The 20,084-nt window shown below is 39.7% G+C and overlaps 1 protein-coding gene across 5 annotated transcripts in view; it reads right to left on the reverse strand.

Annotated features, from left to right (window-relative positions):
• Window positions 1-20,084, reverse strand: part of KCNQ5 (potassium voltage-gated channel subfamily Q member 5) — a 583,703-nt gene that overhangs the window by 166,876 nt on the left and 396,743 nt on the right. For 2 of the 5 annotated variants that reach the window (XM_043439125.1, XM_043439124.1), the window contains exon 3: window positions 7,558-7,650. The exons of the other annotated variants lie outside the window; for them this stretch is intronic. In XM_043439125.1, coding sequence (XP_043295060.1) covers window positions 7,558-7,650 — 93 coding nt within the window. The remainder of the gene's footprint in view (window positions 1-7,557; window positions 7,651-20,084) is intronic. 5 annotated transcript variants of the gene reach the window in all.

A 20,084-nucleotide genomic window follows, 5' to 3' on the forward strand; every position in this document is an offset into this window, starting at 1 on the left:
AATAATGGATGGCAAATGAACATATCAAAAAATATTCAACATCATCAGCAAATGCAAATTAAATTAAATTTGCAAAATGCAAACTAAAACAATAAGATAACACTACACATCTATCAAAATGGGTAAAATTAAAAATAGTACCAACACAAACTACTGGGGAGAATGAGCAGAAACCTTGTTTCTCAGGCATAGCTAGTGTGGATGTGATATAGCCCCTCTGAAAAGCAGCTTGACAATTTCTTATAAAGTTAAAATTGCATACTACGTGACTCAGTAATTGTACTCTTGGGGGGTTGTACCAGAGAAGTGAAAACCTATGTTTGTACAAACACCTGTACGTGAAGGTTCATAGTAGATTCATTCATAATGACCAAAATCTGAAAATAGCCCAGATGTCCTGACCATAGGAATGGTCAAAGAAGCTGTGGTCCATCCATATAATGGAATACTACTCCATGGTAAAAACGAACAACAATTGACACACACAACAACTGGATGAATCTCTGGGGGGATGAGGCTTAGTGGAAAAAGGCAATCCCAAAGGTTACATGCCATGTTATTCTGTCTACATAACATATTTCAACTGAAAAATTTTAGAAATGCAGAGCAGATTAGTGGTTCCTGGAAGCTGGGGATGGAGGGAGGATGGTGTATGGTGGGAAAGGCACGTGGGTGTGGTTACTGAAGGGCGACCTGAGAAACCTTCATGTTGGTGGAGCTGTCTGGTGTCTTGACTGTTAGCAGAGTTAAAACTGTACAGAACTAAATACCCTCACACAAACACATATACATATTCACATATACTCACCCCATGCAAAGCTGGGGAAATCTGAGTAAGATCTGTGCATTGTATCAATATTATCCTGGTTGTGATATGACACTATAGTTTCACAAAATGTTATCATTTGGAGAAACTGAGTTAAGTATACATAGGATATCTTAATATTATTTCTTACAACTACATGTGGGTCTACAATTACTTCAGAAAAATTCAGTTAAAAAAAGTCATTGCTTGTCATCTGGCTCAGGGGGGCAGGTTCCAAAGAGGAAATGCTCTTCGTCAAGTCCAATGATGGATCTGACCTCACTGTGTTTTGGTTTCATGGCTCTAAATGACCCTTTGTATGGGTCTCCTTATTTTATTTTCAAATGAGTTAAAAATACAAACATTCGTCATGCTCATTTGAAATGATTTCGATCTGGGATGAAGGTCTCCTGACCTTTTCAGGGCAACCAAGACACAGTTTCTGGTGCCTCTGCTGCTGTGCCTCAGGATAAATCAGCTCATTTTCTCTGGCTTGTTTTTAATTTAAATAAAATGCCCTGTATTTACTCAAATGGTTGCTAAAGACATTAGTGAATAATAATCAGAATACATGACCTACTAGGAGGAAGCCTGTGATGTAAAGCTGGTGTTAATAACTATGGTTCTGTGTTTCTATTCTTGCAGTTACTTTGTGAGTTACTCAAAGAGATTTTAGGTGCAGATTGATTGATTTTTTTTTTTTGGTACAAATTCACAAGCCTAACAGCTCATGTTCTTGTTGTTTTCTCATTAATTAACAGCATGGTTCATTAAAACACAGTGACCTTTGTCTAATCTACAAGCTGTCTGCTGTGACCATTAGTTATTTCTGTTTTCATGCCATCAAATAGCACTTTTTGTGAAGATGATACACTGACATTGTAAACCCCGTGACATTTGCACCAGTTCTTGAAGAGCTGTGGCTAATTAGACATAGAAAATTGGAAGTACTGCCCTTATTCCGAATATCAACATCATCACTTTCCAGCTGTCTTTGCTCTTTTTTTTTGTATGTATACTTAAAGTAACAAAGGGCTAGCAGGCCAGCATGCCTCCTCATACAGTCCCTGCAGGGAAAGGATCTGTGATGTCAATGGAGCCATAAATTGCAAAGAAAGGCAGCAATCAGAGGGTTTGCAGTTATAATTCTTTGTAATGTGGAAAACCCTATTAGTATAACACTGTAGGGAAACAGCAAATTAGCCAAGATGGTGGTGGTCAGGCTACTTTGCTCAGTGGCCTTTTGCTTTCAACCCACATTTTATAATGATTATGTTGAGATTATGCTGAAATGACCTATAGCACTGAGTACATGTGTCATGAGGTATTTGCTTGGCCACTTTTGTTCTGTAAGAATATATAAGTTCGACCTGGTAAAGCCCTTGGGGCTACGTTACGGCTGCTTTATGGTGGTGAGGCTGCATTATGGCTGTGTCTGCGGAGTCAACCACAAGAGGAGAGAATATAGCATATCTGCTGCTATTGCTGCAGTGCCAGTCAGGAGAGAATAAATGTGTCTGCAGTTCCTATGATTCCTTGAGTTTCCTTCCAGCTTCCCTGCTCGCGTCTTACCTACTCTGGTTTCAGCGGACAGTGCCAACAGTGAGATACAGTGAGATAACTGGCATCATTGGCAGGATCAGCGAGACAAATACATACTGAGGAAACGAAACTAAGATTGAATAATGGCACAATGCTTAAATTGGAATGTAGAAATAAAAATACAAAAGGAAACCATCTTTTGGATTTTTGTCTCTTTGCAGGGCAGAAAAAGACCCCAAACCCAGGCTTACAAACCATTACCCGTAGGCCTTCATGAACCACCATCAACCTAGCTTGATTTCACATTCTCTTTACTTTTAGGGGGATGGTATATTAACTGTTAGTGAATTGGAAGAGATGCGAGGAAATGAATGTTTTTACCACAGGGATTGATTTGACTTGAAGACAGGATCACACATATTGAGGGTGATGGTGTGGGTGTGACAGCATTTACTGAGGAGACACTGAGTGGGGTGAGCAGGCGAGGGGCGTGGAAGTGGGAGTATGGTGAGGATGAGGCCCTGGGGGTTGAGATGGTTTCGAAGCCAGTAACTGGGCCGCCTCACTGGCTGGTATTGAATCCTTAGGAAGACTCTGGAAGATGAATTCATTTCAGAACTACCAGGAAAATTTAGGTTTCTTGCTTGCTGGTTGTTGGATCCCTCAAATTTTTCTATAAATAACTTATCCTTTCAAGTTCCCCACACTTTTAAAATTCAAATCCCTCTCTGAAAAATGATTCATTTAATCACATTTGTATACTGATGTTCATTTATTCAGAGGGTTCTCAGAGGGGCATGAGGGAGGGAGTAGTTTGAAAACGTCCCATCCCAAATGTCAGAGTCACATTTTGTTGCCTAAGAAGGTCCAGGGGCAGGTTTTCACCGGGTGTTGTGGCCACACAGCAGAAGGCGGGTGCCCCTGTGTCGGGGAGTCAGAACCAGAGGACATTCATCCTGGTTTCTGGGGGGGAGACCTTGAGGAGGATGCTCCCTGTAGTGAGTTTAGACACTTAGCTATGGGCTGGTTGCTGTCAATTCCTGTAATGTCTGCCTGATGTGAGAGAACCACCAAGGGACCCCTCTGGGTTCCCCTTTCACTTTTTTAAAGTCACAGTAACATCAGGGCAAAGCTTGGCTTAGGCCCGGGAGGAGGGTGGGGTCGGTCTGCCGGACACAGCACAGCGGTGCTCTCCACTGGGATGCCCACGTTGGTGGTACATGCAGTGGAAATGAAAGGCAGCCTTATCCATGGCTTTTTAGCCCTCCAAACTCTAGCAAAATTACACACATTAGTTTGTTTAAGGTTTATGTACAGGTGTGTCTGCATGCAGCCATATGTGTATAGCCGGAGTTAGAACAAAAACACTGAGGCATGAGTTCCAAGCTAGAAAAACTGGAAACAGTTTGCAGCGCATTGAACTGAACCCAATTATCATTCTGCTAAGGTTTTGCCAAATTATCACAAAAGAATCAGTTCAACTTGAAACTGAAGTTAGAAGTCCGGAATCAGATTAAAGTGGGAACGCCAAGAGTTTCCCAAATGAGTGAAATCAAACCATGTTTTCATTTGATTCAGTTTGGTAATTTGTTAATTTCCATTATCCTATAGGTTTTTCTTTCTCTCAAGAACTATAGGAGCTTACCCGCAAAAATTTTAAAATTTAAAATGAATATTAACACAACTATATATGATAGAAACTCTCCAGAAAGTGGACATAGAACCTATCTCAACATAATAGAGGTCATGTATGACAAACTCACAGCAAACATCAATCTCAATGGTGAAAAACTTAAAGCATTTTCTCTAAGATCAAAGAAAAGACAAGGATATCCACTCTCATCACTACTATTCAACACAGTTTTGGAATGGCAATCATAAAAGAAAAAGAAATAAAAGGAATCTAAACTGGAAAAGAAGTAAAACTGACACGTTTTGCAGATGACATGATACTATACATAGAAAATCCTAAAGATGCTACCAGAAAACTAATAAAGCTCATCAATGAACTTGGTAAAGTTGCAGTATACAAAATTAATAAACAGAAGTCACTTATATTCCTATACACTAAGAAAGATTAGAAGGATAAGTTAAGGAAATAATCCAATTTATGACTGCTTCAAAAAGAATAAAACACTAGGGAGAACTGTACTATACCTATACTATAAAACTGTAAGTATACCATACTTATAGTATACTATAAAACTATAAGATGCTGGTGAAAGAAATCAAAGATGACACAAACAGATGGAGAGATATACCATGTTCTTGGATTGGAAGAATCAATGTTGTCAAAATGACCATACCACCTAAAGCAACCTACAGATTCAACTCAATCCCTATCAAATTACCAATGACATTTTTCACAGGATTAAAACAGCTTAAAAAAAATTGTATGGAAATGAAAAAGACCACGAATAGCCAAAGCAATCTTGAGAGAGAAAAATGGAGCTGGAGGAATCAGGTTCCCTGACATCAGACCGTACTCCAAAGCTACAGTAATCAAAACATACACACAAAAACAGAAATATGCAGGAATACACACAGAACCAGAAATACAGATCAATGGAGTGATAGAAAGTCCCGAGTTAAACCCACACCCCTATGGTCACCTAAGCTATGACAAAGCAAAAATACACAATGGAGAAAAGACAGTCTCTTCAACAAGTGGTACTGGGAAAACTGGACAACTACATGTAAAATTATTCAGTTGGAACACTTCCTAACACCATACACAAAAATAAACTCAAAGTGGATTAAGGACCAAAATAGGTAGACTACTCTTTGACATAACTTGCAGCAAGATCTTTTTGATCTACCTTCAAGAGTAATAAAAATGAAAACAAAAATAATCCAATGGGACCCAGGTAAAAGGAAAGCATAACAAAATGAAAAGACAGCCCTCAGAATGGTAAAAAAACATACTTGAAAACAAAGCAACTGACAAGGGATTGATATCCAAAATATACAAACAGCTCATGCATGTCAATATAAAAAACAAAACAAAAAGCAACCCAATCAAAGAATGAGTAGATCAAAATAGACATTTCTCCAAAGAAGACATACAGATGGTTCAAAAGCACATTTGAAAAGATGCTCAATATTACAAACTATGAGAGAAATGCAAACCAAAACTAAAATGAGGTATCACCTCACAGTGGTCAGAATGGCCATCATGAAAAAGTCTACAAACAATAAATGCTGGAGAGGGTGTGGAGAAAATTAAACCTCCTACACTGTTGACGGGAGTGTAAATTGGTATAGCTACTATGGAAAACAGTATGGAGTTTCCTTAAAAATCTAGAAATAGAGCTATGTATGACCCAGTAATCCTATTCCTGGGCCCATATCTGGAGAAAACCATAATTTGAAAGGATACATGCACCCCACTATTCACTGCAGAAATATTTACAATATCCAGGACATGGAAGCACTGTAAATGTCCACTGACAGAGGAATGGATAAAAAGATATAGTAAATATACACAATGGAATACTACTCAGCCATAAAAAGGACAAGTGAATGCCCTTCACAGCAACATGGGCGGACCCAGAGATTGTCATACTGAATGAAGTCAGAATAAGATAACTGTTATGATATTGCTTATATGTAGACTCTAAAAAATGAACTTATCTACAAAATAGAAATAGTCACCAGATACAGAAAACATGGTCATCAGTGAAAACTGGGGGAGGGATAAGTTGGGAGAGTGGGGTTGACATATACACACTACTATGGTGGCTCAGAAGGTAAAGAATCTGCCTGCAATGCAGGAGACCTCCGTTCTATCATTGGGTTGGGAAGATCCCCTAGAGGAGGGCATGGCAACCCACTCCAGTATTCTTGCCTGGAGAATCCTCATGGACAGAGGAGCCTGGCGGGCTAAAGCCTGGTGGGAGTTGGCCCGTGGTTTGTTCCTAAGCTGCCTATTCAGCATTATTGACACTAATTGTGATTGCAGAGTGGCTTCTCACCACAAGATGCCTGGTGTCAATGGGCTTGTTCTGACGAATCTAAACTGGAGGACAGTAACAGTAATTACCAATATCACGCCTATGATTTATAACAATTTTGTTTTCATTGGGGGTCATGTGTTGAGATCTCTCCTCTTCTTACTATCTCACTGGAACAATGGGATTTTTCACCATTGGCTAGGGAAGGTTCTTAAGACAGGCTGGGAAAATAGAAAGAAAGTGAAGGACAGTGTATTCCTTTTATTTGAACACATTTTAGGCAGAATCCCCAAAGGTTTTGGTTTTTGAAGGACGTGGAACTTCAGAGTGGAGCCACAGTGTCTCCCGAAGGGCCAGCGGCAGTAACTAGGGTCTTATTTACTCAAGAATGAGGAGGCAGAGGCTGTGCTGATGGAGGGAGAACCCTGAGACCCTCACGGTTGAGCTGTCCAGGGAGACAGTGCTAAGCTAGCTGGCAGGTTGTGAGAATGGGCAGGGTGATGGCGGAGGGGGTCCAGCAGAAATCAGACACCTTTTTGCTTTCCTTCCACACCACGCCACTGATAGAAGGTGTGTATCAGCTTTCTGTTCAACCTCTGATAAACACAAAATGTTAGTTATCTCCAAAGTCTGTAAATGTGTGGCACTGTAACAACATTCCATTAATAACACTCTTTAAGTGGAAGAAAAATTTCAAGTTTTCTGCTCTTTTGAACATTCAGATCTTCAAAAAAAATCAAACTTATGCAAGATCATTTATTTTTATAGCTTCAACTTTATTAATCATGTGAACCTTCACACTGTATCCTTTAAGAAGCCTGTCATGATTCTGGAATGTTTATTTACATCTCTAGTTATCCATCAGAATCATTCAAGACCAATCATGCTGTAAATCAAGTACGTTGTTCTTAAGTTGGGAAGATGAAGAGCCTGTTCCTTGATAAACTTGAATTAATTTGATGAGGTCCTCTGCCTTTTGTTCCTTTGAATCATTAAACAGAAGAGTAATAATGCATATGTCTTCTCTACCCCGGGCTTAATAAAGACTAGAGTTGAGAATAAAAACAAGAAAACTACTTGGAAGATTTCCAGGTGTTTCAGAACACTGACTTTTATGATCTCTAAGCATATGACATAGCACAGGGAAACACTTATTGACTTGATTTAAAGGTGAGTTACCCTGACAACTGATTTCAAGGAATCCTTCAGGGTCTTGCTTGTTTCTATAGCAGTCCATGTCTCTGCTGTGCCACTCACCAGGCCATGTTCTGATCCTCGTCTCTTCTTCTGGTCTCCCCGATGGCGAGAAGACACCTCCTCTTCTGCACGCACCTCAGACAGAGATGGCTCCTGTTGTACAGAAGCATCGCTCTTACTTGCCCTCATTATGATTTCTGCCAGACATCTCTGTTCCCATCATCAGTGTAGCCTGATTAACATACCCCTGCTTGCTGGTTCCCCATCATGCATACCTGCCACACAACCTCTGATGAACAATGGCCCCCATCTGCCTGACGCATCACTATCACCCGGATCGACATGGAAAGCCACTCAGGGTTTGAGGGGTCTGATCGGTCATGGTAACTTGTAACACTGCTCTGATCTCCAGCTCTTTCCTTTGGTTGTAGACTCCATCCTCTCTGGCAACAGGACACTTGATTTGGAGACTCTGGTGGTAATTGAACCACATGTGAGAGGATCGATTCACAGTGTGAACTAATAAGGCATCCTGCACACAGTTAGTGACCAAAGCTGTGGAAATACAGACCCATGAACTTGTCTGGACATAAAGCAGGCCCTTGAGCAAAAATAACCATCTATTCAGAAGTAAGGCTTTGCCCCCAAAGAATGGCCTGGAGGAAACACCCTCCTTGCCACTTCCTAGGCAGCATGGAAGCCTGAATGCAGGGAATGCGACACAGCAGTCATTGGATCCTCTCTAGAATCTAGACAGAGGAATTCAAGCAGCCAAGTGTAAGGAGAGCAAATTTACTCGGTGAGGGGCGGAGGGTGGGGGCCAGGCTGGAGGGGGCTGGGTGAATCGAGGAGGCCCTGGGAGTTTCCTTTCCTTGGCTGCCATGGAAACGGTTCTCTTTTCTGGTCTGCATCCCCTTTTCATCCTGGCTCATCTTCCAGACAGATCCATGAGGCCTCCAATGAGGAAGGGCCATCTGGTCCCCTCAAGGCAGAATCACTGGGCAGCCTCTGGTCATGGCTGAAGACCCATGGGTACCATGTGCAGGTGTGGATGTAGGGGGTGCTCATCTGCTGCTCCCCTGCCCCCTGAGAGGCAGAGCATGCTGCTACTGCTAAGTCGCTTCAGTCGTGTCGGACTCTGTGCGACCCCATAGACGGCAGCCCTCCAGGCTCCCCCGTCCCTGGGATTCTCCAGGCAAGAACACTGGAGTGGGTTGCCATTTCCTTCTCCAATGCATGAAAGTGGAAAGTGAAAGTGAAGTCACTCAGTCGTGTCCGACTCTTAGTGACCCCATGGACTGCAGCCTACCAGGTTCCTCTGTCCATGGGATTTTCCAGGCAAGAGTACTGGAGTGCGGTGGAGGCAGAGCATAGAATTGTACTAAAGCAGGGAATTTACATCCCCCTTCCCCATAATAAAGACTGTAAGAGTCACTGCAGGTAAGGTTTTCAAAGACTAACACACACACACACATATATATATAGGGTAGAAATTACTTATAAATACTATGAAAGTTCCTATTTTCTCTTCTTCCACTACTTTGCTTGTTTGTACACTAAATGCAGATCCAGTGGAATCTTATCTTCCTCAAGAGCATAAATACTGTTCAGCACTTCCATTTATACTCTACTAATTCAAAATTTGTGATAATTCTGCTAGAGTTTGGGTAACACTTATTTTGGTACCATTTTTAAAAAGGATTTACTTAGCAAATTAAGAACAGAAATGAGAGGATAAAAGAGAAGGTTTAACATATTTAAGAGGAAATCACTTTTAAGATCCTTAATAGAACTTTTTTTTGGTATTTAAATGATTAATGGAATAATTACAACCAAGCCATCTCATTAATTAAAGGAAACCCAGCAGGATCTTTATTTGGCAACTGTTTGTTAGCAGAAATATGCCTCCTCCCAATTCTAATTACCCCCTTTCAATCATTGTGATGGTTTCCCCAACATGGAGGCGATTGCTCCAACCAGCTCCTTCATAAGATGCATAAAGCCCTATGTGAACTCATGTCAGTCTGTCTCACGTGTGCTTTATGTGATCACAATGCCTGGGATTGCTGGGAGAAGCCCCGGCCCAGGGAAGGGTGCACAAGAAAGCAGGATAAGAAGGAGGGTCTACAGTTAACCCCATGGTTTGAGACTAATTTCCACAGTCCTGTGTCCCCTGCCCTGCTATGAATGTGCAAGTTCTGTTCTGGTCTCTTCACATCTCTGTATGACCCACCCCAGCAGACAGCCTATTGCCTCTCTCTCCTGGATACCAGCCCCTGGACAATCAATGGGCGGCTCGTTCCCTTCCAGAACAGTGTCTTGATCAGGTCACTGTCACACACTAGGATCACTCATGTGGTCCCAGTCGGATGTTTAGGACAAGGTACAGAAAATGGAGATTCCACCATGTTTGATTCATTCATTCACTGGAGAGCATGTGTCAGAAGCATGGAGGAGCCCGGTCACACGTCAGCTGTGTGACTTTGGACAAGTTAACTAACCTCACTGTGTCTCACTTTGCTTTTCTGTATAATGGAGGTAAAACTCCTTCTTTATAGGGTTGTTACCAGGGTTTAAATGACTTAATATTTGTGCACTGCTTAGGGCAGTGTCTGATGCATACTACTAAATAAAATAAATTCATTCTTTCAATGTTTATTGAGTGCTTCCTATATGCCAAGTAGTATTCCACATGGTGGAAATACAGAAGTGACCCAAGAGTCAAAAATCCTTGCCCACTCTATGCCTGCTTGAGGAGGCAGAAAATAATCTTAATAAATAATCATGCTTTACCACTAGGAGGTGAGTGCTGCGGAGAGCTCTACAGGCAGTGCTGGGTGAGGCAGGCAGCCAGCCTCTCGCAGGACAGCCGGCCGGCTTTGCTGCACGGCTGGACGTGAGGAGGTGTTGGATGCGAGAGGCTGCTAGGTTGGGAGAGGCTCCGAGGCAGCAGCTCAGAAGTTGAGTGGATGGGGAGTGGGAGGGAGATGCAGGGAGGGGAGAGGAGAGGCCAGGGCAGATGGGAATGGAGGGCTGGACCGCAGAGGGCTCTGAGGTCCTCTGAGAGGAGTGGGGGTCTGCCCAGGACCAGAGTCTCCGGGAGGCCTGGCCGTGCTGTGTCCTCACACGGTGGCTCTGGCCATGCACCAGGTGTTGTAGGGATGGGAGTCTCCCTGGGAGGAACTGGGTGCCCACAGGGGTGCAGGCAGGGAGACAGAACTGGGGCAGGACCCACGACCTGTGTGTCTCTTCTGGGCCAGAGGGGAGGACTGAGACTCAAGCTGAGAAGGCTTCCCTGCCGCCTGCGGCAGCAGAAGCCTGAGGCTGCGAACCTGTCACGTACTCAGGAGAGGGTTTCCCACATGATCAGTATCCCCCAGCGGATGCTACTCTGCCCACACATCCTAGCTTTCGGTGCTCAACGTGGCCCTGAACTGACAAGCTTCTGGGTGGCTCCGAGGCAGTGGGAAGCAGTGTGAGATGTGACATCATTTATTGGCAGGAAAGGAAAGAAAAGCAGCAGGAAGAAAGAATCATCTTCATTTGATTTTTATACTTTCCAAGAGAAATTTAAATGGAAATTTATTTAGTGCATGAAATGTTTTAATTAGCTCCTTGGTTATGTATTTAATGCTTTAATGAAGTATAATTAATTGGCTTACAGTAGTATATTAGTCTGAGGTTATGACACAGTGATCTGATATTTTATCATTACAAAATGACCACTGTGGTAACTTTGGTGACCCTCTGTCACCATAAAAAAACTATTATAATGTTATTGACTCTATTCCCTGTGCTGTACATTATATCCCATGACTTCTTTACTTCGCAACTGGAAGTTTGTATCCTCTTAATCCCCTTCATGTATTTTGCTCATCCCCCAATGCCCTCCCCTCTGGCAACTACCAGTTTTTCCTCTGTTTCTGAGTCTGCTTTGTTTTCTTATTTGTGTTTTTAGATTCCACATATAAGTGAAATCACACGGTATTTGTCTTTCTCAGCCTGACTTATCTCACTTAGCACAATCCCCTCAATGTTCATCCAAATTGCCACAAAAGGCAGGATTTCCTTCTCTTTTTTACAGCTGAGTAGTATTCTACTGTGTGTATATCTATTTACTTTATCCATCTACCTATCATTTATCTATCGCATACATTTATCCTTTCATCTATCAATGGACACTTGGTTGCTTCCATATTTTGGCTATTATAAACAATGCCACGAATTAGCATGAGGGTGCATATATCTTTTGAATTAGTGTTTTTGCTTTCTTTGGAAAAATACCCAGAAATGGAATTGTTGGATTCTATGGTAGTTCTACTTTTAATGTTTTGAGGACTCTGCATACTGTTTTCAACAGTGGCTGCACCAATTAACGTTCCCAACAAGATTGCATTAAGGTTCCCCTTTCTCCACATCCTCACACAACATTTGTTATCTATTGTCTTTTGATGACGGCCATCTTGACAGCTGTGAGGTGAGATCTCATTGTAGTTTTGATTTGCATTTCCCTCATGATTAGTGATGTTGAACATCTTTTCTTTTATTTTTTTTTTCCATTTATTTTTATTAGTTGGAGGCTAATTACCTTACAATATTGTAGTGGGTTTTGTCATACATTGACATGAATCAGCCATGGATTTACATCTTTTCATGTGTCTGTTGGCCTCTATATGTCTTCTTTGGAAAATGTCTATTCAGGTACTCTGCCAATTTTTAATCTGGTTGGTTGTTTCCTGATATTGAGATGTATGAGTTCTTTGTATATTTTGAATATTAACCCCTTATCAGACATATAATTTGTGACTATCTTTTCCATTCAGTAGTCTGTTCTTTCATTTTGTTGACTATTTCCCTCACCAGGCAGAAGTTTTTTTAGTTTGATATCTTATTTGCTTATTTTTGTTTTTACTTCCCTTTTTGGAGGAGATATATCCAAGGAATATTACTAACATTGATGTCAAAGTACTTACTCCTTATATTTTCTTCTAGGAGTTTTATGCTTTCAGGTCTGACATTTAAGTCTCTCATTAATTTTGAATTTATTTTTATATATGGTGTGACACAGTAGTTGTGATTCTTGTGCATGTAGCTCTCTAGTTCTCCCAGAACCATTTATTGAAGACATTGTCTTATTCCTATTGCTTATTCTTGCCTTTTTTGGGTAGATTAACTGACCATATAACTGTGAGTTCATTTCTGGGCTCTCTATTCTGTTCTGTCGATCTATGTGTCTGATTTTGTGCTAGAACCATACTGTTTGATTACTGTAGCTTTGAGGTATAGTTTGAAATGAGGGAACATGATACATCTAGCTTTGTTTTTCTTTCTCAAAATTGTTTTGGTTAGTCAGGGCCTTTGTGTTTTCATACAAATTTTAGAATTAGTAGTTCTGTGAAACATGCTAATCAGAATTTTGATAGAGATTTTACTGAATTTATAGATTGCTTTGTGTAACTTGGGCATTTTAACAATGTTAATTCTTCCAATCCATAAGCAAGGTATATCATCTGAAATTTCTTTCATCAATATCTTGTAGTTTTTCTAGTACAGGTCTTTTATCTTCTTAGATTTATTCATAAGTACTTTATTATTTTTCATGCTATTGTAAAATGGGGTTGTTTTCTTAATTTCTCTTTCTGATAGTTCATTGTTGATTCAGTTCAGTCACTCAGTCATGTTCATCTCTTTGTGACCCTATGGACTGAAGCACACCCGGCTTCCCTGTCCATCACCAACTCCCAGAGCTTGCTCATTGTTAGTGTATTGTGTATAGTTCATTGTTGGTGTATAGAAATGCAGCAGATATCTATACCTTAACATGTATCATGCATCTTGACTGAACTCATTGCTTAGTTTTAACAGTTTTTTTTTTTTATGGCCTCCTTAGAATAGTCTAATTATAGTATCATGACATCTCTAAACAGTGACAGTTTTACTTTTTCATTCTCATTTAGATTCCTTTTATTTCTTTTTCTTGCCAGATTAGTATGACATGGACTCCCAATACCATGTTGAATAAAACTGGTGAGAGTGGGCTTCTTTGTCTTGTCCCTGATCTTAAAAAAATGGCAAAAGCTGTGGGTTTGATGTGTTGGAGAATACTCTTGAGAATCCCCTGGACTGCAAGGAGATCCAGCCAGTCAATCCTAAAGAAAATTAGTCCTGAATATTCATTCGAAGGATTGAAGCTGAAGCTGAAACTCCAATACTTTGGCCACCTGATGCGAAGAACCAACTCATCGGAGAAGACCCTGATGCTGGGAAAGATTGAAGGCGGGAGGAGAAGGGGAAGGCAGAGGATGAGATCGTTGGATGGCATCACTGACGCAATGGACATGAGTTTGAGTAGGCTCCGGGAGTTGGTGATGGACGGGAAGCCTGGTGTGCTGCAGTCCATGGGGTCACAAAGAGTCAGACACAACTGACTGACTGAATTGAACTGAACTGAGGGTTCTATATGGCCTTTACTAGGTTGAGGTACATTAATCTTTGTTTCATTAGGTAGGCTTGTATAAAATTCTCTCTTAAACAGCTTTTGCTGAATCCCATAGATTTTGAATCTTCGTATTATCATTTTTCTTTGTCTCCAGGTAGTTTTTTATTTTCTCCTTGATTTTTTCAGTGACACCTTAGTTGTTCAGTAGCACATTGTTTAGCCTCCATGTGTTTGAACTTTTTGAAGTTTTTTTTTTTTCTTGTAGTTGATTTCTATTTTTGTATCATTGTTATCAAAAAGATGCTTGATATAATTTCAGTTTTCTTAAATTTACTTAGACAGTTTTTGTGGTCTAGCATGTGATCTATCTTAGAGACTGTCCCATATACATTTGAAAATAATGTGTATTATAATGATTTTGGTCAAATGTTCTACATATATATCTATGAAGTCTGTGTGACCTTATGTGTCATTAAAGGCCAATATTTCCCTATCTTCTGTCTGGATGATCTGTCCATTAATGTAAATGGAGTGTTAATGTCTCCCTACTGTTATTACTCTCAATTTCTCCCTTTATGTTTGTTAGTATTTGCTTTATGTAATTAGTTGTTCCTTTCTTGAGTGCATATGTATTTATAATTACTATAGCTTCTTGTTGGATTTATCCATTTATCATTGTGTAATGTCCTTTTCTCTTGCTAGTCTTTGTTTTAAAGTCTATTTCATCTTATATGAGTATTGCTACCCAGGTTTTATTTTCATTTCCATTGGCATGAAGTGCGTTTTTTCATCCTCTTCACTTTCAGTCTGTGTGTGTCTTTAGAACTGACCTGAGTCTTGTTTTGCATCCATTTAGCCACTTTGATTGTGTAGCATTTACTCTATCTACATTTATAGTTATTGATAACTATGTATTTATTTCCATTTGTTCATTGTTTTTTTTTGGTTGTTTTTGTAGCTCTTGTTTTTTCTTTTGCTCTCTTTCTTTGTGATTTAATGACCATCCTCAGTGTTATGTTTCAACTCCTTTCTTTCTCTTTCCATTTTTGGCATGTGTATCAGTTATAGATTATTGGTTTGTGGTTACTGTGAGGTTTATATACAACTATACCTTTATAAATGTATATGATTATGTGGGTGATCACTTGCAATGCATTCTGAAACTGTGCAATTTTACCCCCCTCTGTGGGGTGCATGTACCCTTCTTTTATTGTAGGACCAAGTACGGGGGTATGCTGGTATGCAGGGGCTGACCCTTATCCCTGTTGGCTGCAAGCCTCTGACATCAAGTCTTGGTCACATACTAAGCAACAAATATCAATAAAAGAGTTTAGTCACTGGCATCAACATCTGCAGCATCAAAACAACTTCAAAGGAAAATAATTTTAAAAAATTGTTTAAAGTTTTAGCTTATGTGAATATGTGTAAACTTTTTGTCATCAAATGATAGTTAGGAATTAAAAAATCAAACTTTGGGATTTTCAGGAGGCAAGACGAGGAAAGCCAAAGAGAAAAATTAATTGCTTGGGAAAATCTCCAAGAAAAATCCATCTGAAATGAGGGATTACTCTCTCTCTCTCTTGATTCCATAATATTCAGAAATATAGAGGCATGAAATAAAATTTCAATATGATTTGATCCTAACAAGAGCTGGAATTAATCTTTATGTTTCTATTGATAACCAACAATTTTTTTTTTTTAATTATAAGATGGATTCCTCACTGTGTATGCCCAGAAGTGGGATTGCTGGGTCATATGGGAGAGAACAGCATCGAAACATGTATATTATCTAGGGTGAAACAGATCACCAGCCCAAGTTGGATGCATGAGACAAGTGCTCGGGCCTGGTGCACTGGGAAGACCCAGAGGGATCGGGTGGAGAGGGAGGTGGGAGGGGGGATCGGGATGGGGAATACATGTAAATCCATGGCTGATTCATGTCAGTGTATGACAAAAACCACTACAATATTGTAAAGTAATTAGCCTCCAACTAATAAAAATTAATGGAAGAAAAAAAATAAAATAAAGAAATCTAAAAAAAAAATTATAAGATGGAAATTTCTAACAACTGTAGTGACTAGTCACTTCTTATGACTGACATTTCAGATGAATGAAATCATTATTTAAGTGGGTTCTCTTTCCATTAGATAGAAAAAAATCACCAAAGCAAATAAGCACACTCAACTTGTGTGAACATGCCCCAGCCTGAGGATGCTAAGATGCTAGAAGCACCCTGCATGCCAGGTGTCATCCACTACCTCCTTTGCACAGCTCAGCACTGCCCAGCCCCTCAATACTTAAAGATTTCAACATTTAAGTCCCATATCAATAAGCCATTTGCTTTCATTAACATCTGGGGCATTCAACATTTCATTGAGAGATGGGGACAATAGTACTATTTTATCCCTAAACTCTTCAATGATATTCTCAACTTACGGTCACTTCTTTACACTCAGCTCTGCCCTGCACTGTTCCTTCCCTATTCCAGTGAACCTCCAAGGTGCAGGTAGAGTTATTTTTCTCAAAAACAAATTTGATGAGGTCATTGTGCTGCTAAAAGACCTCTTATGGTTTACATCACTTACAGCATAAATTCCAAATGACTTTAGTTTAGAAAACCAGGTTCTTCTCTGTCTGGTTCTAGCCCTTCTCAGAGCTCTGTCTGTCTACCTGAACCCCTGCAATTTAGCCAGACGGATTCAGATCTTTGTGACTCTAGACCTCACTTAAAGGTCCCCACCTCTGGAGCCTTCCTCATCTTGCAGTGGAGAAACAGTCATGTGCTCTGTTGTAACCAGTGGTTCTTTTACATATTTCCATTCTGTCGTCCTATTTATGGATCATATCATCTCTAATTCTACTTACTTTTTGTTTCTCTTACTCACTTTTGATTCTTTCTCTCTCCAGACAAGACATTGGTCTTTTAATTCAGAATATTATTTGAAATTTTACTTTAGGTTAAAAATGGGAGAAAACAGAATAATCCAAATGAGATTAGGGAGGAAGCTAAGGTGTAGAGCTTAGAACATAATAAATACTAAAGAAATGCTTTTTTAATGCATGGTTTTAAAAAAATTGTGTCAAAAGTGAAATATAAATAATGCTTGGCATAAGGTCTAGGAGAGAGTGATGAAAACATCTTAGTTTGGTTAGGTGCAGTTGATCTAAAATGCTATTGTAGGAAGCTGCTTAGAGGCATTAGTCCCTATTTCTTTTGCTTCTAAAGATTATTAGTGAAGGAGTAAGTCACTGGTAAATGAATTTACAATTGAAATATGTTAGTGTTGAGTAACTGACTGGGTCATGGCAGTAATTCTCTCTTAGCACATAACCCTATTCATTTTTAATGTTGGCTACAGACTCATATGATTATTCTTTAATGTTGGTGATCAGCTTGCTTTGATATTAGGCAAGAGTATTTGTTTTAATAACATAAATATTTGATGATCCCAGATTCATAAGGGTAACTGAAGCTCAGCAGAAGATGAGGATGAGTGGGGGAAAAAAGAGGCAAATGTTAACAAATAATCATTTTATTTTAGATCTTGAAACTTGTGCCCAACACCACTTAATTATACTTGCCTTTACAGATATTCCAAAGGATGAAAAATTGTTTTTGGAATTTTATGCTGCTAAAATTAAAAGATTAATTACAGCTAGGGTATTTTAATGTCTTCATGGAGGCACTGAATTTATATACTAATATCTGGAGAAGACTCTTGAGAGTCCCTTGGACTGCAAAGAGATTCAACCAGTTTCCATCCTAAAGGAGATCAGTCCTGGGTGTTTATTGGAAGGACTGATGTTGAAGTTGAAATTCCAATTCTTTGGCCACATGATGTGAAGAGCTGACTCATTTGAAAAGACCCTGATGCTGGCAAAGATTGAAGGCAGGAGGAGAAGGGGATGACAGAGGATGAGATGGTTGGATGGCATCACCGACTCAATGGAAATGAGTTTGAGTAACCTCCGGGAGTTGGTGATGGACAGGGAGGCCTGGTGTGGGGCAATTCATGGGGTTGCAAAGAGTTGGACATGGGGTCTCAAAGAGTCAGACACGATTGAGTGACTGAACTGAACTGATCTGGATCTAGTTATTTGTTTTGCACAGTTGATAGTTTTATTTTACACCTTTCTTTCTTCCAGTCATTGATCACCTCTTGTTCCAGACATTGGGGTGAGAGTGATGAACAGGGAAAGACCCATTCTTAAGGAGCCTGCATTCTGGGGACAAAACCACAGTCACAAATAAGCAAAAAAAAAAAAAATCATGATAATGCTACAGAGCTGACAAAGCAGGCTGCATGTGGAGTATGGAACCAACTTCTTTGGTCTGGTCAGCTGGGACAGTTAGTCTATTCACACGTTTTTTGATCACTTGCTACTTGCTAGGTACTGTGGTGCAAACTAGGAAATACAGACTACTAACATAAGGTCCCAATTCTTAGATAGTTTTCTGTCTAGCAGAAATGAAATGTTTGGAAATTGATGGTCATACTGGATACAATGAACACTGTTATTGACCATCCACTGATACAGCCTATTCTCTGGGAGCTGTGTCTGGATTCCAGGACACAGAGGGAGGAAACATAACAATTCCTGGGGAGGGCAGGTCAGGGAAAACTTCCAGGGAGTGGGTGTGAGACTTAACACCTGAGCAAGAATTACTATGGTGGTGGCAGAACAGGGAAGTTGTATAAACTGGGCTTTCACATAGAAAAAAAATCCACTTATGAAAATACAGAGGCAGTGTTCCTGGAAAGCGTGAATGGTTCGCTATTGCTGGAGTGTAAAGTATGACTGTCAGTGTGTGTGTGTTTGTGTGTTTACACACATGCACACAGGTATGCATGCACATGATGCTGCTTGTATGGGCACCTTTAAGGGTAATCCATGTAGAATAAGCCTAGAGAAACAGGAAGGACCAGAGAGACGTGGGAAGAAGGTCATGTGTGGCAAGGTTAAGAACTGCGTCTTCTAAGTCTAAAAATTATTTGGAATTTTACTTTATGTTAAAGGCAGAAAAAGAATACAAATGTTACAGATTTTACATACTGAGAAGGTGTCAAAATCCATAGAGTTAACATGAAACATTAGGTTTATTGTTATTAAATCAAATTCTTACATTTTAAATAAAATATTCTCAATTTTCTCTATTATAACAGTCTTAAAATTTGTTTCTATCTACAGAAACATTATTTTTCTATCTAAACTGCATACAAGTTTCCTTTACTATAATTTTGACTAATTAAAAAAATTGTGAATCTTTCATGAACAGGTTTGTAAAGCTTAAAGATTTAATATAGCTTGAGAAAAGGGAGAATAAGAAACTTTGGATGAAGAATAAACCATCATCTGAGACAGGTTTTTATCCCTCTGGTTTATGTGACCTAAGAATGACACCTCCCATGTCATCCTTATGACTGAAGGACGCACTGATGCCTTTCATTTAAAAAGACCACAGTATCAAGCAGAATGCAGCATGTACTTCTGGATTGGCAAATGGATAAAGTCTTATCTACTTATACCAACTTTTTTGCCACAGTGCAATAAATGCATTGATGAAATGCTGGATAAGGTGTGGAGAAAAAGAAACTCTCCTACACTGTTGTTAGGAATACAAATTGGTGCAGTCACAATGGAGAACAGTATGAAGGTTCCTTAAAAAACTAAAAACAGAACTAACATATGATCCAGCAATTCCACTTCTGGGCACAAATATGGAGAAAACTCCAGTTTGAAAATACACATGTGCCCTTATGTTCAAAGCATGACTATTGACAATAGCCAAGACATGGAATCAACCTAAGTGTCCATTGACAGAGGAATGGATAAAGAAGACATGGTGCATATATACAATGAAGTACTACTCAGCCATGAAAAAGAATGAAAGAATGTCATTGGCAGCAACTTGGACGGACCTCAGGATTATGATACCCAGTGAAGTAAGTCAGAAAGAAAAAGACTTACCTATATGATATCACTTATATGTGGAATCTAAAAAGTGATACAGATGAACTTATTTACAAAACAGAAGTTGACTCACAGACAGAAAACAAACTTATGGTTATAAAGGGGAAAAGAGGAGGAGGGATAAATTGTGAATTTGGGATTAACATATGCACACTATTATATGTAAAATAGATTA

This window comes from Cervus canadensis, chromosome 20 (genome assembly GCF_019320065.1).
Source record: "Cervus canadensis isolate Bull #8, Minnesota chromosome 20, ASM1932006v1, whole genome shotgun sequence".
Lineage (NCBI taxonomy): Eukaryota > Metazoa > Chordata > Mammalia > Artiodactyla > Cervidae > Cervus > Cervus canadensis.